Consider the following 24,843-nt stretch of genomic DNA (forward strand, 5'->3'; position numbering starts at 1 on the left):
GCGTTCATGTTCAGCAGCCAACAGCGGGGCAAAATCAAAAATGATAAAATTTTGCGATGGAGAATAGAACTCTCCACCTATACTTATGATATCCTGTACCGGCCTGGCAGGCTCAATGAACCGTCTGATGCCCTATCCCGGGGACCGTGTGCTAGTGCCCAGCTCGACCAGCTGTATGCCCTTCATGCCCAACTTTGCCACCCGGGGGTCACCCGGTTTTATCATTTCATTAAAGCCCGGAACCTGCCGTACTCCCTGGAGGACATCAGGACGATGACCAGGGACTGCCAGATCTGCGCTGAGTGCAAACCGCACTTCTACCGTCCTGACACTGCGCAGCTTGTCAAGGCCACCCGCCCTTTTGAGCGACTGAGTATTGACTTTAAGGGCCCCCTTCCCTCCACCGACCGCAATGTCTACTTTCTCAGTATTATTGACGAGTACTCGCGATTCCCCTTTGCCGTTCCCTGCCCCGACACTACTACCACGTCGGTCATAAAAGTCCTGCGCCAGCTCTTCACTCTGTTCGGATATCCCTGCTATGTCCATAGTGATAGAGGGTCCTCCTTTATGAGTGACGAGTTGCGCCGGTTCCTGCTTGCTAGGGGCATAGCTACTAGTCGCACCACGAGTTATAATCCCCGGGGGAATGGCCAGGTGGAGAGGGAGAATGCCACAGTGTGGAAGGCCATACTTTTAGCCCTTAAGTCACAAGGGTTGCCGGTCTCCCGATGGCAGGAGGTCCTCCCTGAGGCACTCCACTCTATCCGCTCCCTGTTGTGTACGTCCACTAATGCCACCCCTCACGAACGCTTATTCTCTTTTCCCAGGAAGTCTGTCACTGGGACCACCCTGCCAGTTTGGCTGACGTCCCCGGGGCCAGTGCTGCTGCGTAAACATGCGAGGAGTAATAAGTACTCACCACTGGTCGAGAAGGTTCACCTCCTGCATGCTAATCCCCAGTATGCCTACGTGGTCTTGCCTGATGGGCGGGAGGACACGGTCTCTGTCCGCGACCTGGCGCCCGCCGGAGCAGCAGACCACCACCCCGAGCACTCCACGGTAACTATGCACCCTGTACCCGAGGTGACTCCGCGCGCACCGTGCCCCACACAGACTCCGTATGCGTCTGTTCCAGGGACCTCGCTCACACGCGAGGGATCCCTGACACCTCCTGTTGGGACAGAATTAACCCACTCTCCGCCTCCGGAGCACACACCACCTCCGGCACCTGTGCCGTCATCACCTCCGGCTCCTGTGCAATTGCAGCCGGAGCTACGTAGATCGCAGCGAACGATTCGACCACCTGATCGACTTAACCTGTAAATATGCTTGGGAATTTTTTTAAACAAAGGGGGGGTGAATGTGGTGAACTAGATATACCTGTCTGACTGCTCCTGTGGCTCCTCCCAATTCCCTGCTGACTGCCCCTGTGGCTCCTCCCACAGACCCCTGTATAAAGGCGACTGTGGCCTGCTGCTCTCCCTCATTTTCCCCAGGATGTAGTGTTGTTCTTCAGTCAATAAAAGCCGATATCTCACTTCCTAAGTCTCGGCGTGAGTTATTGACCAATTACCTATGTAGGGCTTTGAGTACCATTAACTGTGGTGTTAACTGTTCAGGCTAACAATATGGCTTCTCTGTATTGTTATAATGAAATGGCTTCTCTGTAATGTTACTTAATGCTGTAATGGGTTTCTGTATCTGGAATGTTTGGGTTATAACTGCAGATAAGGGGGGAACTAACCAATGGAAAATTGTTATGCCATCTAGTATGTGGGAGCTGAGCGGACAGCGGTTCCAGGGCGGCGGATACTGGACGTCGGCAGTTCAGATGGTGGCCGAAGGCTCGGAAGGTCATTGTGGATGGAACCGGAGGCGTGAGCTCCAACGTATTAAAATATTATGTGCACAAACTGATAAACTTACTGATTTGGCGTCTTTAGGTTATCTATTTCACTAACCCATAACTAAGAAATAATTATAAAGTTGCTATTATTTACTCGCCTTTGGTGTATTGTCTGATATTTGTGTTGCGAGTGTGTACTGGGGCGCATTACACTGTATTTACACCAAAGTATTGCACTGTTGGTGGGGCGACAGCAGTTCACCCTAGGCGAACGGGGGTAAACTGGGGGCACAGATGCTACACCTACAACAGAATAGAAACTTCATCTAATTATATAATTTTCAAATGATTCCTTTTAATTACGGTAATGGGAATATAACCACTTCATTCTTCAACACTTGGTATTCCCCAATTTTATTACTGAAACTATAAAGTGCTACAAATATTATACACATATTAACAGTAATCTCTATTAGCCAAATTTAAACAGCAGTGAGCTAATTAAATATATTTATTTCAATTTTGTTGATTCAGTATATCAAAATATTGAGATACAATTTTCATCAAATAGACATTCCATTGAGAATTCACATATAAAACAAATGACTTAAGGAAAGTAAGATTCAAAACAAAATTCAAAGATCATACCACACATTATTTTAAGTATTATTTTTAAAAGAACTTCTCCAGGACTCCCCAGTTTGATATTTCCATGGGTTTTGTAGTACAGATTTGTATGTAAATTCAAATTCTGTCTGACCTGTTCCTCCAGCAAATTCATGTGATCTTTGTTAAGTTCCAAACTGAATGAATAACTTTATAACACACTGTACTGTATAGCATTAAGAGTGTAGAAATGTAAATAGAGTATCAGTGCAAATTAATCTTCATTGTACTTATGTAGCCAAATAGAATTATGACATTTCTAAAAGCACTTCTAACCCCAGAAATCTTGTGCATCAACACTCCATTTAATCGTCTGCATGTTTTCTCGTCGCTGCTTTGTGTAGATGTTGGCTTCTCCTTTTTGTAAACGTCTTCTTGTTGCAGCCTTTTGCTGCTTGGTGAGCTGTTGTTTAACCTTTCGTTTGATCACATCCTAAAATAGCATACACAATCTCAATAACTGCAAAGCGAACAAGTGGCAATCATATTTAGAAATAATATTAAGAAGCTCTGCACTACTATTTTTGTTCAGTCACAGTTAATCCCACAATACAGTTGCTGACCTTTAGCAATTATCTTTCAATAGAATCACTGAAAGTTCTTTTATGGTAAGCTAATTTTGTCAAGAAGCTCTTGCAATATCTGCAAACAGCGCCAGTAGCTGGCATCTATGCCAGTTTAAAACTGAATACAGAATGGAATCATCAGGGAAGACTATCTGCTAATCTCCAACCAGGTTGCATTTCAAAGTCCAAGGAAGTAAACTGCATTAACTACCACTGAAGTAAAACAAATAAAAGATACAAGAGTGTGAATCTGAACACAAACTTACTGGTGGGATTGTTGAAGTACTCAACAAGCTGCCTGCAGAACTCACACTGGTGGTTCTCTGTCTGTGTCCACAGGAGTCCATCGATTCATCCCTAGTGAAAGGTAATATCATGAACACAGGAACTACAAACAAGTTAGCTGCACTGCATGACATCAATCCATAAATGTGGAATCTATCTTTGATAAATTTAAAACCCAATGTACTCAGTATGTGTTCCTAATCACTCATGCTGCCAATGACATGCCAAAAGCAATATGGGGTCAAACAAGAACTTTAGTTTACCTAGCTTTAATACTCAACATTTCCTTTTTGAACATTTAATGATGGTAAATGCCACTTTTTCTTCCTGTAATTCCCTTTAGGTTTCTTGTTCCACAATCTTTGTTGGTAATCTGTTTTATATACATCCTTACATATCACAATTTACTATTTAAAACCTGAAAATTTTAGTAACCATCTCATCATACATATCCTCATATAACAGTGCTTCTACTTTTCTCTGCCAATAAAAAGCTCACCAAGATCTTTTATTAAATGAAGATACACTGTCACTAATCATTATTGCTAGATTGCTCTTTGATATAGAGAATTTTGGAGAAAATATTCTATCTTACAACACATTACACATCAAGATACATGTCTTAAATAAGGTAGATGATCGTGTAGCACAGATAGAGATGGGTAGGTATGACATGGAGTTATGGCTGAAAGACAATTGTAGTTGGGAGCTTAATACCCAAGGATACATAATCTATCAAGGACAGGTAGTAGGCAGTGGAGCAGTAGCTCTTCTGGTAAAAATGAAATCAATTCTTTAGAGAGAGTCTACATAGGAGAAGATGTAGAATTCTTGTGGGTAGTTAATAAACTACAAGGATAAAACCATCCTGATGGGAGTTATATATAGGCATCTGAACAGTAGCCAGGATGTGGTGAATAAATTGTAGCAGAAGATAGAAAAGGCATGTCAAAAAGGCAATGATAGTCAAGACGACTTCAATATGCAGATAGAATGGGGAAATCAAGTTGATGCTAGATTCTAAGAGAGAATTTGTGGAATATCTATGAGGTGGCTTTTTAAAGCAGCATAATTGAGCCCGTTAGGGGATCAGCAATTCTGCATTGGGTGTTGTGTAATAAACTGAATACGATTAGGGAGCTTAAGGTAAAGGAACCCTGAGCATACAGTGATCATAATATGACATAATTCACCCTGCAATCTGAGAAGCTAAAGAAAGATGTATTGGTATTACAATGCAGTAAAGGGAATTTCAGAGGCATGAGAGGAGTTGGGCAAAATTGATTGGAAGGGGACATGAGCAGGGTGACAGCAAAGCAGCAATGGCTGGAGTTTCTGGGAGCAATTCACAAAGTGCAGAATAGATAATATCCCAAGAACTACCCTAAAGGCAGGATGACATAACCGTGGCTAACAAAGCCAACGTAAAAAACAAAAGACAGGGCATATAATAAAGCAAAAATTAGTAGAACATTAAGAGTATTGGCAAGCTTTTAAAAACCAAAAGAAGGCAACTAAAAAAAATCTCATGAGAGGAAAACAAATGAAATATGAAGGTAAGCTAGCCAATAATATCAAAATGATACCAAAAGTTTTTTCAAATATATAGTAAAAATGAATAAGTATTTTGCATCAGTCTTCACCGTCGAAGACATAAGTTTGAGAGTGTCATGGGACAGAAGTGAATGCAATTGCTATTACTAAGGAGAAGGTGCTTGGCAAACTGAAAGGTCTGAAGGTAGAAAGTCACCTAGAACCTGAAGGATTGTACCCTAGGATTCTAAGAGGTAGCTGAAGAAATTGTGTAGGCATGAATAATGATCTTTCAAGAATCAATAGATTCTGGCATGCTTCTGGAGGACATGAAAATTGCAAATGTGACTCCAATTATCAAGAGAGGAGAGAGGCAGAAGAAAGGAAATTACAGGCCAGTCAATCTGAATTTGGTGTTTGGGAAGATGTTGGGAGTCAACTGTTACGGTTGTGGTTTTGGGGTACTTGTAGAGGCATATAAAATAGGCTGTAGTCAGCATGGTTTCCTTAAGGGAAAATCTTGTCTTAAAAATCTGTGAAATTCTTTGTAGAAATAACAAGCAGGATAGACAAAGGAGAATTGGTGGATGTTGAGAACCTGGAATTTCAGAAGGCCTTTGGCAAGGTGCCACACATAAGGCTGCTAAACAAGAACCCAGGATGTGACAGGAAAGAAACCAGCATGGGTTGAGCAATGGCTGATTAGCAGAAGATAACCGGTGGGAATAAAGGAATTTTTTTTTCGATTGGCTGCTAGTGACTAGTTGTGTTCCACAGGAGTTGGTATTGGGACTGTTCCCCTTAACATTGTATGCGTATGTCAACGATTTTGATGATAAAACTGATGGTTTTGTGGTGAATATTAATACAGGGACAGGTTGTTTTGAGGAAGAAGAGCGGCTGCAAAAGGACTTAAGACAGAAGAATGAGCTAAGAGGTGGCAGGTGGAATACAGTGTTGGGATGTGTATGGTCATGCACTTTGGTAGAAGGAATAAAAGCAAAGACTATTTTCTAAATGTGGAGAAAATTTAAAAATCTGAGGCATAAAGGGATTCCACATTCAAGATTTCCCAAAGGTTAATTTGCAGGTTGAATTGATGGTGAGGAAGGCAAAAGCATTGTTAGCATTCGTTACAAGAGGACTAGAATATAAATGCAAGGATTTAATGCTAAGGCTTTATAAGGTACTGGTGAGACCTCAAGAGTATTGTGGGCAGTTTTGGGCCCCTTAAGAAAGGATGTGCTGACATTGGAGAGGGGTTAGAGGAGGTTCACAAGAATGTTTCCAGGAATGAAAGGATTATCACATGAGCAGTGATTTAAGGTTCTGGGCATGTACTCACTGGAATTCAGAAGACTGAGGAGGGATCTCATTGAAACCTATTGAATGCTGAAAGGTCTAAATAAAATGGATGTGAAGAGGATGTTTCCTTTGGTGGGGGGAGTTTAGGACCTGAGGGCACAACCTCAAAATAGAGGGATGCCCAGTTAGAATAGAGATGAAGAAGTCTTTCTTTAGCCAAAGGGTGGGTGAATCTGTGGAATTCATTGCCACAGGTGGCTGTGGAGGCCAGGTCACTGAGTGCATTTAAGGTGGAGGTTGATAGGTTCTTGATTAGTCAGGGCGTGAAAGGTTATGGGGAGAACACAGGACAATGGCGTTGAGAGGGAAATGGATCAGCCATGATGAAAAGGTGGAGCAGATGATGGGACAAATGGCCTAATCCTGCTCCCATGTATTATGGTCCAAGATCACAAGATTCTTGTATGAACTCTTCTCTCAACCCTTTCATCAGGCAGAAGATACAAAAGCCTGAAAAAATGGACCACTGGGCCCAAGGACAGTTTCCGCCCTTCATTAAAAGATTATTGATTGGTTCCCTAGTACAGTATGAACTTTTGAACTCACAATGACCGAATTATGACTTCAAATCTTATTGTCTACCTGCACTAACTCTCTTTGTTCTGAATTCTTATTGTTTTACCCTGTACAAGCTCAGTTCACTGTTGTAATGAAATGATCTGTATGAATTATATGCAGGACAAGCTTTTCACTGTACCTCAGTACATATAATAATACACTAATTTACCAATTGGTTTTAATGGACACAAAATAAACATCCTTCTAGTTGTAATCTAGTTCTAATCTATTAGAGAATGTCTTATCTAACATTTTATGGAAAAATGTATTAAAAGGCCATCTTCTTGAAGAACGAATAGAAAAAATACACATCTAATTAGAATGGCAGAAGTAATTGTAGTTCACACAAACTGCAATCACACCTCTTGTTTGTTTGCCCTCTAACATTCATTGTATATGGTTAATGTTAGAGATTGTCTCATGATTTCAGAGATGCAAGTTTGAGTATAATGCACAGGAGCCTAATGCACTGAGTTGTCAAATGTTCTGAAGGCCACTTTTACTGGCACAGGCAGAAGAATGACTCAGAATCAACGATATAGATTTCATTAAAAATTATGATATTGTTACAAGTCGTCATTATTTGAGCAAGTCTATGCTGCTGTTAGAATAGTACCATCAATGCCATTTCCCAATTTTATCTGTTGCTTAAACTATTTGCTCAAGTGTTTGTCCAATTTCTTTTTTAAAGCATTACTGTGTTTCAACCCATCTTAAAACAAGGAATTCCTCAATACAGTCCAAAATTAAAAAGTTTCTTTTCATATTCCTCAGAACAGTAGAACACAGGAACAGGCCCTTCAGACCACAATGTTATGCTGAATCAATTAAATTAATAATCAAATTTCCAACTAAACTAGTCCCTTCTGCCTACACAATGTCCATATCCTTCCATTTTCCTCACACTCATTTGCTTACCTAAACATTTTTTAAATGTCTCTAATGTTTCTGCCTCTACCGCCACTCCAGGCAGCACATTACAGGCACCCACCACTCTCAAAAAAAACTTGCTGCTCACATCATCTTTGAAATTACCCTCTCTCACTTTAAATCCATGCCCACAGGTATTAAGACATTTCAGCCATGGGAAAAAAATACTGCCTGTCTACTCCATCTATGCCTCTCATAATCTTATAAACCTCCATCAAATCTCCCTTCAGCCTCTGCCACTCCAGAGAAAACAACCGAAGTCTGTCCAACCTCTTTTTATAGCACATGCCCTCAAATCCAGGCAATTTCCTAGTAAACTTCTTCTGCATCCTCTCCAAAGCCTTGACACCCTTCCTATAAAGACCAGAAACATATGCAATACTCTAGATGTGGCTTAACTAAAGCTTTACAAAGCTGCAACTTAATTTTCTGACTTTTGAACTCATTGCCTTGGTAAGCATGCCATATGCCTTCTTAACCACTCTTTCAACCTGTGTTGCCACGTTCATGGAGATATGAATTTGGACCCCAAGATACCTCTCCCATCAACACTTGCCCTTAACAGTGCTTCCCTTCTTCCACCATTTCTCCGCCGCATCTGCTCTCAGGATCAGGCTTTTCATTCCAGGACGAAGGAGCTGTCTTCCTTTTTTAAACAAAGGGGCTTCCCTTCTTCCATCATCAACTCTGCTCTCAAATGCATCTCTCCCATTTCCCGCACATCTGCCCTCACCCCATCCGCCCGCCACCCCACTTGGGATAGGGTTCCCCTTGTCCTCACCTACCACCCCACCAGTCTCCAGGTCCAACGTATAATTCTCTGTAACTTCTGCCACCTCCAACAGGATTCCACTACCAAGCACATCTTTCCCTCCCCCCCTTTCTGCTTTCCGCAGGGATCGCTCCCTACACGACTCCCTCGTCCACTCGTTCCCCCCCCCCCCATCCCTTCCCACCGATCTCCCTCCTGGCTCTTATCCTTGTAAGTGGAACAAGTGCTACACCTGCCCTTACACTTCCTCCCTCACCACCATTCAGGGCCCCAGACAGTCCTTCCAGGTGAGGCGACACTTCACCTGTGAGTCGGCTGGTGCGGTATACTGCGTCCGGTGCTCCCAGTGTGGCCTTTTATATATTGGTGAGACCCGATGCAGACTGGGAGATCGTTTCGCTGAACACCTACGCTCTGTCCGCCAGAGAAAGCAGGATCTCCCAGTGGCCACACATTTTAATTCCACGTCCCGTTCCCATTCTGATATGTCTATCCATGGCTTCCTCTACTGTCAAGATGAATCCACACTCAGGTTGGAGGAACAACACCTTATATACTGGCTGGGTAGCCTCCAACCTGATGGCATGAACATTGACTTCTCTAACTTCCGTTAATGCCCCTCCTCCCCTTCTTACCCCATCCCTGATATATTTAGTTGTTTGGTTTTTTCCCTCTCTCTCTGCCCACCACTCTGCCTGTTCTCCATCTCCCTCTGGTGCTCCCCCCCTCCCCCTTTCTTTCTCCCTAGGCTTCCTGTCCCATGATCCTTTCCCTTCTCCAGCTCTGTATCACTTTCGCCAATCATCTTTCCAGTTCTTAGCTTCATCCCACCCCCTCCGGTCTTCTCCTATCTTTTTGCATTTCCCCCTCCCCCACTACTTTCAGATCTCTTAGTATCTTTCCTTTCAGTTAGTCCTGACGAAGGGTCTTGGCCCGAAACATCGACAGTGCTTCTCCTTATAGATGCTGCCTGGCCTGCTGCGTTCCACCAGCATTTTGTGTGTTGTTTGAATTTCCAGCATCTGCAGATTTTCTCGTGTTTGCCCTTAACAGTGTATTGACTCTTTACATTTGACCTACTATAAATCACAAACCTCCAGCTAGAATAAGTCCCTACGACCACTACCCTTCGTCTTCGCTGGGCAAGCCAGTTCTGAATCCAAACAATGGATCACATGTATCTTAATCTTCTGGATGAGCCTCCCATGAGGGCCACTACTAAACACTTTACTAAAACCCATGTAAACAGCATCCACAGCTCTACCTTCATCAATCATTCTCACCACTATGTCAATAGTCTCAATCAAGTTAGTACAACACAACTTGTCCTGCACAAAGCCATGCTGTCTCTCCCTAATTAGACCATGGCTTTCCAAATGCTGATAAATCCCATCCCTAAGAAATCTCTCCAGTAACTTCCCTAGCACTGACACGAGCCTCACCAGTCTACAGTTTCCAAGATTATCCCCGTTTCCCTTCTTGAATAATGGAACAACATTAGCCACTTGCCAGTTCTCTGGGATCTTGCCTGTAGCTAGAGGAAATGAAAATATTGAAGGCCCCAGTAATCTCTTCTCCTGCCTCTACCAATAACCTGGGTATATCCCATCAGGGCCTGGTGAGGTATCCACCAGTAATTGAATCAGTACTCTAGTTGTGGCCTGCATTTTATATAGGTTAAACCTAAATCTAGTTTTGCATTCACAATTATGTCAAAGTTTATCACTTAACACTTCCTCACACCTTTCATATTTCTATCCATTCAGCTAACACACATCTTCTGACAATCTATTAGTACTATATTTCTAAACATGTATTAAACAGTTTTATGGGAAAAAACATGCACATCAATGCCCATATCATTAACATAAATAAGCACAAGTGTCTGCACTGACAATTAAGAAAAAATGATGCCTTCTGATAATTCAGAGAGAAGATATCAACTGCAATCTATTAATCATCCTACTTTACTTCCTCAGAAATTAAACTGAGAAAGTTAATGAATTATGCCAAATGGACACTACTGAAATAGTACCTGAAAGGTTTAAACTCCTTGTTGTGAGCAGACAGATCAATTAAGTCTGGGCATTCTTCTTCAACAGTGGGAACAGCGTCACTCCGGTCTATCTGATGCACCATTTCAGACATGTGTTCATGATAATGTTTGTTAACATCTCCAGAAAGTTCAACCGCACCAGCCACTTCAGTGTACTGTCTTTCAACTTCTTCATCATCTATTTTCAGTGTCACCAAATTAATATTTTCAATATCATTACCACTGGTATCTTCCCTGTAAGTCTGCTCAATCATTTCACTATTAGGAGAATTTTCAGAATTACTGTTGGCATGTAAATCCTCGCTTTCAATTGTTTTGATAGAATTTTTGATTTCTTCATCCAAATCATCTTCTGAAAGCTCATTCTCAGCACCTTCTTCTTCAGGGTCTGAAGCATCCAGCAGTGCTGCATCTTCCTGGAGCTCTTTGGTGAAACCACTAACTTCTATCTCCACATCAAGTGAAGCTTCCTTCCTAAAGATGATAGAAAAAGATCCTTATGCATAAACAATTATCTGTATGTATTACAAAACTAAATTTGTTCCCTGATTCAAGATGAGGCAAAGCCATCGAGTTTGAGTGTGTGGGGGGTGGGGGCGGACAAGACAAGATGATAGAATAAAGCAAATGAGTTGAATACAAAATAATGATGCAGTCTCAATTCAGGTATTGTGTTCTCTTCTGGATGTCTCATTGTAAGGAAATAAAAGTATTTGTGAAGGTATTGGAGAAGGTCTATGAAAGATTTATGAGAATTGCTCCTAGGATAAGGGACCAGTTACATAGATACATTAAAAAGGTTTGGACTTTAGAGATGGTTAAGGGGAAATTTCAAAGTACATACATGATGAGGAATGTGTCCAGAGAGGATTACAGGGGGCTTTTGTCTTTGGAGATGACACCAGGTATCAATGGTTACAAAGCATTAAAAAAGAGAATTACCAGTGAAATAAAGTATTTTAGCCCACATAGCATGCATTGGAGACTGGAATGAATTGCCACTTTATAGTTCTATAAGTCTATTCAGGAATGATTATGGGACAGTAGTTCATATTTGGTCAAATATGATACTATTTAACCTCTTGATGCCAGCAAGGAATTCATGGCAGAAACATAGTAACAAGAAATGCTGATATTGGAAGCTGGAGCAACTAAATGCTTGAGGAACTCAACAGTTCAGGCAGCATCTGTGAAGGGAAGTGGACAGTCTGCATTCTGGATCATGGCCCTTCATCAGGAATATAGCCACTGCTTTTGGTCATTCCAAAATTTAGTTAAAAATAATAATTTCTGCTCATCTAGTGCTGGACAAACAATGGTGCTACTGGAATAGAAGTAAAATTAAGTGCTATCAATGTATGCATAGAAGATGGTGTGGTTTTGAGTGGTGTCATAAAGGAACAAGGTGCAGGTGAAACTGATGGCCAAAGATAAATTTGGGAGCACTGTAGTTATACTGCTGTAGGAACAAAAAGATGCTAAGTACAGATAATTCTCATTTCAATAGCTGAATAACTGACAATGGAAGAAAACGTACTAATTCCACTTAACTGAGCACTAAACTTGTTAACAAGTAGAGATTGATGAAGAAGAAAGGTTTACCTCAATGTACTTTATGACTCAGGTTGTTTTAACATCTCAAAACAAGTTAGCCACATCATTCTACCATTAAAACTTCAGTATGATTCACTGCTCCTGCTCAACTGAGCCAAAATACAATTTTAGGAAGTATAACAGTAAAAAATATACAGGAAATCATTGCATGTAATGGGTATAGCAAAAGAAATGGGAAGATCCCTGGGAATGCTGGACTAACAATTTTGAGGGGTGTGAAGAAAAGATTACCTATGATACATAGTACATTTCAAATAGCTATTTATTCTTAGTTGGATTCACACTTGTCTGCTTGTGCCAATGCAACAATATCAGTGGTGGGGTAATACAAAACTTCCTGGAAAAATATGCAGAAAGTGAGGGAAATGTCCTTTAAGATCTAAACTGCAATTTTACTTAAGTTTACTGATATATTAATACAAGATTCATTAAAAGATGTAACACTACATCTTGCCAATTGTTCCACAAGGAATTCCATTAGCTTTAAGATCATACACACTTTAAATAATTTAAGCAGACCATGTAGTGTAAAAATGCATTCCTGTTGAGCAGAAAAGGCCATCTTTTGAACAATTACCATACAACCTAAAGCATGGTAATTGTTAATAATTTGCATATAAAAATCATCACCAGAAATCTACAACATTAAATACTGAGATATACAAATAATGCTAACCTGATATCCTTAAACGTTGGATAAAGTTCACTTTCATAGTTGAAACGCTTAATAAAAAAATCACGGATACATTTAACATCTCTGTTAAAATACCTGGAATACAAAAAATAAAAAGGTCAGATCAATGTATTCATTGAAATACTTTAAAATTGGGCAATGCTTATCTTTAAGCTATTTCACCCCCAAATATCTGCCTTTAGTTTTAAACACATAGTTAGAAAATAAATGAACAATTACAAAATCAGCATCTGTATAGAAATGTAAACATTACTTACAATTAAAAAAAAATCTTTCAGTCAATTTCCTGAAAAAGTGAATACACGCGCACAAGTGACTAATGTTAAAATCTTCTCTAGTATGGCAAGATGGACAATTGTCCTCACTATCTATCTTGTTATGATTGTGCACAAGATTGTTTACTTACTCTGCACTTCCCCTGTCGCTGTTGCACTTTATTCTGCATTATGTTATAGTTTTACCTTGTTGTACCTCAATGCAATGATTTGACGAGTATGGACAGTATACAAAATTAGCTTTTCACTCTATCTCAGTACGTGTGATGATAAACCAATTCCAAATTGTGTAGTGAGGACTACCAATTCATTATTATTTTCTGATTATTGACATTTTATTTTTAATTTCTGGCATCCTCATTTCCCATCCTCCCCGCCCACACAAAACATTTTAAATTGAGAACTGGTCCATCACTTCAGGTGTAGGTAAACAGAACTAGCTACTTTCTCCAGTCTTTCGAACTTAGCACCTCCTTGAAAAGCTCATCAAGTGACACCAACAACAAATCATAGAGAATATTCTGAGTATGCCTGTTTCACTGGTGTTTGCTTCACCTGCTCTGGACAGTAAATACAAGAAACACTCAAACTCAGAGAGAAAGAAACCCTCACATGGAATAAAAGCAAAAAGAAAGGGTCCAACAAAAACTCGCAATTTAAAAAAACATATTTTAGATGGAGCCCTTTATCAGATTACCTGATAAAAACAGTCAACCAAAATATTATTGTTTCATCTTCTAGTAGATAGTCTCCTGTGGTGGGTACGTTTGTTACAACTACACGTGTCATAGAGAAAACGGAACAGTAGCCTAGCAGTTGGCACAACACTATCACTGCTTGGGGCATTCCAGAGTTCAATTCCAGCAGTCTGTAAGGAGTTTGTATGTTCTTTCCCGTGAAATAGGTCAGTAGGTGGATGTGTTCAATAGTTCCATTTAATATCAGAGTATATAATATAAAACCTGAGATTCCTACTCTCTACAGGCATCCAGGAAATAGAAGAAAACCCCTCCCTCAAAGAATGAAATGACAGAAAAAAGATGCAAGAATCCCCAAAGCCCCTGCCCCCTCCCACACACAAGCAAGCAGCATCAACAACCCCTTCCCCTCACTTATTTTAGAATAAAGCATCAGCATTCCCACCACCCACCATAGTGGGTAGGTACAGTTGCAAGAAAAAGTTTGTGAACCTGGCTTTCTGCATTAATTACTCATAAAACATGGTCTGATCTTCATTCAAGTCACAATAATAGACAAGGATAACCTTCCTAAACTGTTAACACATAAACTATTGTACTCATCAATATTGAGAACACATTCGGCGGCGGAGCAAAGTTAAGATGGCACTAAACGGAGACTCCTTTGCTTGCATCTTTGGAAACAGTTCTATTTCCATCTTTAATATCTTTATTTTTCCCTTTCACGGTTCTTTTGAAGACCCTGACCTAGAGTTACAAGCTGACTTCAGTTCTTTGCAGGAATGGGACCTGTTCTCAGGGTTTCAGGACTGGCCGTTGTTCGGCACGCCAAGGGTTCTGCCTGAGAGTCCAGCTCGGGTTCTCGAGCCTAAGATCTTGGGGCTCTGGAGACGGGCGGATCGAGGGTTGGTGTCATGGCAGGAGACTCGTTTGTCGCCGGGGGAGTCAGAAAATCTACTGCTGTGGGCCCGAAGACCCGGGATCTTTGCTATCTTCAGGCACAGAACTCCAAAAAAGCGATGCAACGGACTTTTAGCATTGCAAACCAGCGAGTTACTTATGTCTCCCCGCTCACTGGGAAAATGGAGACACCTCCTTCTCCCTTATTACGGACAGACAGAACCTGTGTGATATCGAATGGCAGGTGAAACGTGAAGTCTTTGAGGTAACTGCAAGTCTGTGTCTTTGCTATTGCTTTGCTCATGCTTGAGTACGGTGCCGATGCTTGCTGTTATTTGCCGGTGGGGGGGGGGGGGGGAAGGGGGATTGCTGCTCGCTGCCGCTTACGTGTGGGAGGGAGGGGAGCTGGTGGAGGTCTTCGGGGTTCTTATGTTTAACTGTCATTCATTCTTTGGGGCACTTCTGTTTTTCATGGATGTTTGTGAAGAAAAAGCATTTCAGGATGTATATTGTAAACATGTCTCAGACATTAAATTGGACCTTTGAACATTCTAGTTTCAATCAAGTATGTGAACCTCCAGGGTAATAACTTCTACAAAAGCTGTCCAGAGTCAGGTGTTGCAAACAATGAAATGAGACTGGAGGTGTGAGTTGTAGAGGTGCCTGCCCTAAAAAAGATACACAAAGTCAGGTTATTGACAGAGCCTGCTCTTCTCAAGAAAATCTGTTTAAATGCACCATGCCTCGATCAAACCAACTTTCAGATGATCTTACAACAGTAATTGTAGAGATGCAAGAAGCTGGAAAAAACTACCAGCTTACTGCTCACCAGTCCACAGTAAGAGAAACTATCTACAAATGGAGGAAATTTAGTACTATGGTTGCTCTCCCTAGGAATGGGCATCCTGCAAAGATCACATCAAGAGAATAACATACAATGCTGAAGGAAGTGAAATAGAAACCGAAGGCAACAGCAAAAGATCTGCAGAAATCTCTAGAACTTGCTCAAGTCTCTGTTCATGTGTCCACTATAAGGAAAACACTGAAGAATGGTGTTCATGGAAGGACACCATAGAGGAAACCACTGCTCTCCAAAAAACAAACAAACAAAATTGCACATCTGAAGTTTGCAAAATACCATCTGGATATTCAATAATGCTTCTGGGACAATGTTCTGTGGACAGATGAGACAAATACTGAATTTTTTTGGCAGAAATGCACATTACTATGTTTGGAAGGAAAAGGGCAATGCACACCAACACCAAAACCTCACCCCAACTGTGAAGCATGGTGGAAGGAGCATCATGGTTTTGCTGCCTCGGGGCCTGGATAGCTTGCCATCATTGAGGGAACAGTGAATTTGAAATTGTATCAAGACATTTGACAGGAGAATGTCAGGGTAGTAGTGTCTGTCACCCAAAGCTTAATAGTTGCAAGATGCAACAAGACAATGAACATAGAAATAATATAAAAAGAAGAAAAGTTATGTTTTGGAATGACCAAGTCAGAGTCCAGACCTTAACCCAATTGAGATACGATGGCATGACCAGAAGAGTGCTGTTCATGCAAAGAATCTCAGAAATATTGATGAACTGAAATAGTTCTGTATGGAGGAATAGTCTAAAATTCCTCCTTGCTGTTGTGGAAGTCTGATTAGCAGCTACAGCAAACGTTTGCTGGAGGTTATTGTTGCTAAAGGAGGTTCTACCAGTTACCAAATACAAGGGTTCAAATACTTTCCTAACCTGAACTCTAAATGATTAAACATGTTAACCAAAGACATGTAAAGTACAACTGCTTCTGTGTTATTACTTTAGGCAAATTGTGTTGGTCTATTATTGTGACTTAGATGAAGATCAGACCACATTTTATTTGTGATTAATGCACAAAACCAGGTGATTGCAAAGGACTCTCAAACTTTTGCTTGCAACTATAAACGGGTAAGTGAAAAATAAATGAACAAGTTCTTATATAGACACCAAACTCAAACAAATTAAATTTCAGATACTTTGACAAAGCAACTGCAAATGACTAAAACAAAATGCAAGTTAGAACTTCGTTATTTCCCTTTCAAGTGATTCAACTACAATAACTAACTCCAACTAACATAAAAATGGAAAATAAATAACCATTTTGGTTTTGTATTTACCATTCAGCATTTATATGAGACGTAGATACCATCTGTGGAAAATCAATCATTGTGACATGATCGTCATCATCTAACATCAAATTGAATTCATTGAAATCTCCATGTATTAAACCATGATTAGCAAGCTTCACAATAAGGTCCATTAACTCATTATATGTTGCTGCTGGATTATCAAGTTGATGAACTTGGCACCTAAGGAAAAATACAACAAATGGTGATTTTTAAATACAGAAATTCTTATTTAACATATTTGGTTCATTTTAGAAACTTTCATTTCACAGATTAAAATGCTTTAATTTTGTGTTACAAAGAAATAGGGAACAGCTCTCAACTGGGATTTTTTTCCATGTTCTTTCTGTACTTAACATGCATTTTAATTGTGTATTAGCTTTACTGATCTCATACAAATCAGTCTACCCTTTATTCACAGTTAACACCATTATTAGTTAATAAATATTAGAAAACATAGTCAGTGCCTCCAATATCCCCTTCCTCACTTTTATCACACTGGAATATATTTCACCTTAGCCTGATGGATTATCTGATTTCAAAGATGGTATGTTTAGCACTTCCACTCTTTGCACATACTCATGATTGGCCATTTGACAATTCTCTTCAATTACGATGAACCTATCATCTTCCTATTTTGAGAATATGCACAGTTTTCATTGAGAATTATACTCAACCTTGGTTTCTACATTAGTTACCTTCAAATGCTAACAGATTTTATTCCCTTCATCTACGTATTTAAGCTGTGGTGAAGTCATCAGGGCCATACCTAAAGGTTACTGTTACCCTATCTTTTTGATTTTAGCTACACAAGTTACTTGTCTCAAGTTTTTGAACAATATTCAAATATAAAATAGCTTTTCTGAAAACAGCAGAAATAACAACTGTTAACAATGAACAAGAGTTTTATCTTAGAAGACCACAAAGAACATTTAGTAATGTTTAGATACAAAGCATTTGAAATATTTGAAAAAAACACTTGTACGAATCAGTGTACTCTGAAAAAAATATGAATACTCACATGGGATAACCATTTATGAGCTCCATGACTACTGCATGTCTATTGAAATCCACTGGCTTGGGAACAGGGAATCCTCGATCATATAAAGCCTTTATATAAATAAAGCAATTGTATAAAATATCTTATATTTTCAAGATCCTACATATACAGTGAAATTCTATTATTCTGGTAACTGATTGTTTGGAAATTTAGAAGGTTCAGCATCTGGCTCAACAAGTTTGGCTTCCTAATCTCTCTTTAAATTTACTAGGGAACCATTTACTATACCCTCCTTTAAGTTCACCAGATCTATGGGAAACTTTATTAAGCTGCCATGTAATATCTTAAAACAATTTAATGGTGTGATAGCAGTAATTAATAACAGTAGACAAATCTGCTAGTCTAGTACCCAAGTCCCAACGATGTCAGATTAGAGTTTTACTGTTTCTAAATACTCATAAAAAGGTTAGTAATCAAAACGTGTTCTTTTTAAATAATAACATGTACTTAAAAGATGTATTTCAAGATAGTTGATAAGGGTAACATTCAACAAGGTCTCTAATGATTAGGCTAATCCAGCAGATCAGTGTATATAGGATCCCTGGAAATCCAGTAAATTGGATTCAAAATTGGTTGCTCATAGAAGGCAGAGGGTAGTACTGAATGTTCTGACTGAAGCCTTGTGTCAAACGGTGGTCTGCATCCAGTTCTGTGATATACATTTGGAAGAAATTATATAGGTGGACTTATTCACAAAATGCTGGTGAAATGCAGCAGGCCAGGCAGCATCTACAGGTTGACAGTGCTTCTCCTTATAGATGCTGCCTGGCCTGCTGTGTTTCACCAGCATTTTGTGTGTGTTGCTTGTATTTCCAGCATCTGCAGATTTCCTCGTGTGTAGGTGGACTTATTAGTAGGTTTGCAGAAGACAAAAACTGATGGAACTCTGGATGGTGAAAATGGCTCTCAAAGGATATAAATAATCTTGGCAGACAAATAACAGATGGAGTTTAATTTAGACAAGTATGAAGTGTTCAACTTTGTGAGGGGAAGTATACAGTAAATGGCAGGAACCTTAAGATCATTAATGTACAGAAGAATCTTGGGAGCAAGTCCCTATCTCCCAAAAGGTGACAACAGAAGTAGATAGAGTGGTAAAGGAGATAAACGTCTGTTAGGGTACTGAACATAAAAGCTGGCAAGTCATGGAGCAACTATATAAAACCTTTGGTTAGGCCACATTTGGAGCATTGTGCGCTGTTCTGGTTGCCACGTAACAGGAAGAATATGAAGGATTTGGAAAGGGTGCAAAAGTGGTTTACAAGGATGTTACCTGGATTAGACAGCATTAGTTATAAGGTTTGACAAACTTAGGGTAATTTTTTTCTAGTGTTGGAGGCTGTAGGGCAAAATGATAAAAGTATGTAAAATTATTACAGGGTATCTAGTCCGTCTTTTCCCATGGCACAAATGACATACTGAAGGGCACTGGTGAGAGGGTGAAAGTTTAAAGGAGAACTGCATGGCAAGATCCGTTTTAAATATGTACACAGATTGGTACTCACTGCCAAGAGAGCTAGTGGAATCAGATATGACAGCAGATTTTAAGTGGCATTTAGACAGGTAAATAAGCAGGCAGGGAATGTCGGGACTTACTACATGTGAAAATAGATGGAATGACCTTAAACTGGCACCATGGATGGCATGGACATAGTTGGCCAAACAGCCCGTTGCTGATTACTGTCATTCCTACTGATGAATAAAATACTGATATTCGGGCACTTCTATGAAGACACAAATGCCAGAGTTTCACATTAGCCTAATCTCTGAGGTTATGCACTTGACCATATAATTTACTCAAAGTATTTTTTTTAAATATCAGTTTCTTGGAATTTTAATTCCAGACTGAATTCTCAAACCAACGTTAATTTTTTCAATGTATCAAAACAATATTAAACATCAAATTCATATAGTAAAAACACAACTCACAGTACAAGTTGTGTTGCTTTGGGATGAAATAAAATGAAAGTTAATTGTTTCAGTGTCATATGGGATCTAGGCATGTTCCATATGGCCTATTTAATCCTCTTCCCCAACCTCACAATGCTATTTAGCCTGTTTCGGGAATTCAAAACCTTCTTGTACTGCCCTTGCTCAAGATACTAAGCCAGGATCTTCCCTGGACTCTGCCTGTAGCACTTAAGGTAAAAAGAGCACTGGTCAAAGAATGGTGAATAAACATTCTTACTCCAGATCTTTAGCTCTTGGTTTGGGGACCTTTGTGTAACTTAAATAGCGAAGTTGGATGTGCTCCCACCCTTTACTCTCAGCTACTTCTCATCAAGTGCAAATAAAGCATTAAAAAAAAATTATAAGAAGAACTCTGGTCTAAGCACCAGCTCCCTCAAGCCCACTTCACAACCACAAAGTTATGCCATTATTTGGTTGCTAGTAATTTGCCATTATTTGGCTGTTAATGGCTGTTCCAATGCCAAAGTCTACCTTCTCAGGTCAACCAAGCATCCCAAATGGGTCACTAAAAGTAGAAAGAAGTGTTCACTGGGCAACTTCTAGATGGTGAACATTACAGCTACAACTGATTGGCTGCTGCTTCTGATAAACAAGTGTTTCTGATGCTTAAAGTATTCACTCAGAAGTATAGGACAATCACATGCCCATACTGGGGGACTTCAGGAGAGCCAACCATTTGACCTTTGCTATGTTGGAGGCCCTGGAGCTAGCCAGTGGGATGTTGTGCTCGACAGGTTAAAACATTCCAATACTGACACCTTGTGGATTTGCAGAAAAACAGCACCCAATTCTCATTTTGAACATTCTGAAAATCAACAGCAGATCTAACAGCAACTCAGATCATGTAGAATCCTTTTTTCAAAAAAAAATTCCCTTCAAAGCAAGTACTATTTTTTATGTATTGAGACAAAATGTCCTAACTACTAGCAGAAGTTCTAATTTACATTTATTGGACTGTTTCCTTGTGCAAAACAAAAGATAAAATTCCTTTTCAAATATGGAGTGCTGTGAATAACGAAAAATGAGAATGAGATATGGTTACCATTTTACAGTTAGATAGTGACACTCAGGTCTGCAGTCAAGTAAAATACAAGAGGTCCAGGGACGATATCTGGAAAAACCATTTCAAGGGTGAAGTGGCAATTCTGAACTAAACTTGAATCACTGAAGGATGTTAGACAGCTGTGGCAGGGCTTGAACGTTATTACCTCTTACAAAGTGAAACCAAGCGACATGAGTGACAAGGCTTCGCTTCCAGATGAGTTCAATGCCTTCTATGCTCGCTTTGACCAGCAAAACATGGAGGAAGCTTCACAAACTGTGACAGCTCCTGAGGATCCTGTCATTTCAGTATGAGGCTGCCATGAGAGCATCAGAACCCACAGAACGCATCTGGCCCAGTGCTAAAGACCCACACTGTTTCACCGATATCTTTAACCTCTCGTTTTGGCAGTCTGAGATGCCCAACTGCTTCAAGCAGGTTTTATGTGGTAACCTGCCTCAATGACTACCATCCAGTAGCACATATATCCACAGTGAATAAGTGCTTTGAAAGGTTGGTGATGAAACCTATCAACTCCTACATGAAGAGTAATTGGATCTGCTCCAATTTGCCAATTAAAACAACAGGTCCACAGCAGATGCCATTTCATTTGCTCTTCACTCAACCCTGGACCATCTCGACAGCAAAGATACACACGTCAGTATGCTCTTTATTGATTACAGCTCGACATTCAATACTATTATCTCCTCAAAAACTAATCAATGAGCTTCAAGACCTTGGCCTCAAAACCTCCCCGTGCAATTGGATTCTGGATTTCCTCAGTTGCAGTCCCCAGTCAATTCGGACTAGCAACATCTCCTCCACAATCAACATCAGTACAGGTGCATCACCAGGCTGTGTGCTTAAACCCTGCTCTACTCACTTTACACTTATGACCGTGAGGTTAAGTACAGCTCCAATGCTATATTTAAATTTGCTGATGATATCACAGTCAAACGTGATGAATCAGCATAAAGGAGGGAGACTGAAAATCTGGCTGAGTGGTCCACAACAACAACCTCTCACTCAACATCAGCAAGAGCAAGGAGCTGATTACTAACTTCAGGAGAAGGAAACCAGATATCCATGAGCCGATCCATGAGGTGGAGGGGGTGAGCAACTTTAAAAACCTTAGTGCTATCATTTCAGAAGATCTGTCCTGGGCTCAGCATGCAAGTGCAATTACGAAGAAAGTACAGCAGCGCTTTTACTGCCGTAGAAGTTTGTGAAGATTCCGCATGACATTTAAAACTATGACAAACTTCTGTAGATGTGTAGTGGAGTTTACTGACTGGTTGCATCAAGGCCTGGTTAATATCCTTGAATGGAAAATCCTATAAAAAGTAGTGGATATGGCGTAGTCCATAACAGGTAACGTCCTCCCACCAATGAGGTCACCTATAGAGATCGCTGTCGCAGGAAAGCAGCATCTATTAAAGGACCTTCAGCATCCAGGCCATGCTTTCTTCTTCCTGCTGCCATCTCAGGAGTAAAGTACTGAGTAAAGTAAGGAGTAAAGTCTCAGTACTCACATCACCAGGTTCAGAAACAGTTATTACCCCTCAACCATCAGCTCATGAACCAGTGGTGTTAACTTCAGTTGCCCCATAAACTATGAACTCCCTTTTAAGGATTCTTTATCTTACACTCTTGATATTTATTGATTTATTTTTTCCTTTTATTTGCATTTGTATTTTGCACACTGGTTATTTGTCTTGTTGGATGTCATCTTTCATTGATTCTATTATGTTTCTTGGACTTATTGAGTATGAATCTCAGGGTCGTTTGCGGTGATGTATATGTACTTCGATAATAAGGTTACTTTGAACTATGAACCGTCAAGCAGTCTTATGTTTCAGGGTCATCCTTTAGTCATCTAAATTCTAAGGAATATGGACCCAAAATGTCTAGCCTCTATTGATAAGACAGGAATCAGCTCAGTGATCCTCCAAGTGTACTGCTTCCAATGTGTTACTATATCATTTTTTCCAGTTGGGCTTCTGACCCAACACATTGCACAACTGCAACAACAGCTCCCCACTCCCATTTTTAAACTTCAATCCCTTTTCATTCAAGGCTGCATTGCTGTGTGCCCTCTTGTTGGACCTGCCTACTGCTTTTTATGATTCATACCCCTAGCACCTATAGACTCTGAACTTCAGTCATCTACAGCCCCTTACCATTTAAATAACAATCCATTTATTGATTCCTTTTATGACCTCACATTTCCCCACATTAAACTCCATTAGTTGAAAGATAAATATATAATGGTAATAAGAAAAACTCTGATCTTTCTTCAATTGGTAGCTTGGGATTTGTGCCTGAGCTAAGACTAGATAGTTGGATGTCTCACGTGAAAGAAGGGATTGCTGACAGTGCAGCACTGTCAGTTCTATGGTTATGCAGTAGGTAACGTACTCAAGTCTCTGAAATGAAGCTTGATTCTGATTTATCAGATAAAAGTGCTCTCACTAAACCAAGTCTCACTTCTAGAGTGCAAAGTGTTCCACAAAATACTTTAAAGACATAGGGATACAAAGAGCATTTAAACAATGGTAATGTGCAATAAATGATTTTGAGAACTACAAGGAGAAATTACTAAATAAAGCATAATATAAATGAAAAAATGATAACGTACAAGTGCCATAGAACAATGCAGTAGTTCTATAGTAGGTAGTGCACTGACTCCCGGAGTCAGTAGATGAATGGTAATATATAGGGATTGTAGCAAAAGAAACATTAAGAGAATAAAGTAGAATTAGTGTAGTTAGAGTAAGTGGGTGCTGATAATCAGCACAGATGCAGTGGACTGAATAGTTTGTTTCCTGATGTATGACTCTAACAACAGATGCAATGTTTTAAAAACACTACAAACAATTTGATGGTAGTGTGAAGTTCAATTACTTGGCAAGTTGTAACCTCATATTGAAAGTATAGTTGACCTTAAAAGAAATTTAAGTTGCATTACCCCTTTAATCCATATGAGACATATTAAGATGAAAACATTTTTTTGGGTGAATTCCTCATTTCCTTCACGTACGGAAGGTCATTTTGACTTTGGAATACCATAACAATCTGAAATGTTATTTAAATCCTATCCTGAAGGAAGAATGCATACTGAAATGACCAGGATTCTACAAAGGTATCAGATTATTGCTTGATGTGTAACTGTATTCAGAACCACAGTGTAAAAATAATGTCACATTACTTCCTTAAATGCAATAGGGAGAATTCTTTACATATTAGTAGAAAATATGAACATATGAAAAGTCAATCTTTAAAAGGATCAACTAACTACCTTCATATATGCATATTCTTTCATTGCTGCAAGGCGGGACAGATAAAGCCAGGACATTTTTTGTCTATGTTTGTGGTAGTCACGTTTATTCTTCAAATTCCGAAATGACGTGCGACCCAATCTATGTAGCTTTAAAGCAAGCTGCTGCTCCTCTTCATTTGCAACTATATAAATGTCTGCAATAAATCAACGGAAACTGTTATTGATGCACTCGGTTGAAACCATTTTTAACTAGTAAGCGCTCAAATAGCATTTTTGCAGTACTCATATGAACCTTTTTTTTAAAAAACTGACCATATTAGGATTGACTTTATTACTTACATTCTTCATATACATGTGGAGTAAAAATTTCCTCTGTCTACATGTGCAATTTATGATAAATAGTATATACAGCAGGGTAATCAATATACATAGAAATACAGTTGTGTCAGCATGAGTTAAGTAGTCTGATGGCCTGGTAGAAGAAGCTGCCCTGGAGTCTGTTGGCCCTGGCTTTTATGCTGCGGTACTGTTTCCTGGATGGTAGCAGCGGCAACAGTTTGTGGTTGGGATG

General features: G+C 39.8%; 1 protein-coding gene across 1 annotated transcript in view; it reads right to left on the bottom strand.

Annotated features, from left to right (window-relative positions):
- Positions 1-2,345: 2,345 nt before the first annotated feature.
- The window catches only part of riok2 (RIO kinase 2 (yeast)), a 32,697-nt gene continuing 10,199 nt past the window's right edge, over positions 2,346-24,843 (bottom strand). Inside the window, exons 4-10 of the mRNA XM_073067718.1 lie at positions 24,291-24,466; positions 17,941-18,029; positions 16,911-17,102; positions 12,871-12,963; positions 10,560-11,054; positions 3,348-3,438; positions 2,346-2,948 (exon numbers count right to left, since the gene is read on the bottom strand). Of these exons, the coding sequence (XP_072923819.1) occupies positions 2,787-2,948; positions 3,348-3,438; positions 10,560-11,054; positions 12,871-12,963; positions 16,911-17,102; positions 17,941-18,029; positions 24,291-24,466 (1,298 nt within the window). The 3' untranslated portion in view covers positions 2,346-2,786. The remainder of the gene's footprint in view (positions 2,949-3,347; positions 3,439-10,559; positions 11,055-12,870; positions 12,964-16,910; positions 17,103-17,940; positions 18,030-24,290; positions 24,467-24,843) is intronic.

Source organism: Hemitrygon akajei, chromosome 2, assembly GCF_048418815.1.
Source record: "Hemitrygon akajei chromosome 2, sHemAka1.3, whole genome shotgun sequence".
NCBI lineage: Eukaryota > Metazoa > Chordata > Chondrichthyes > Myliobatiformes > Dasyatidae > Hemitrygon > Hemitrygon akajei.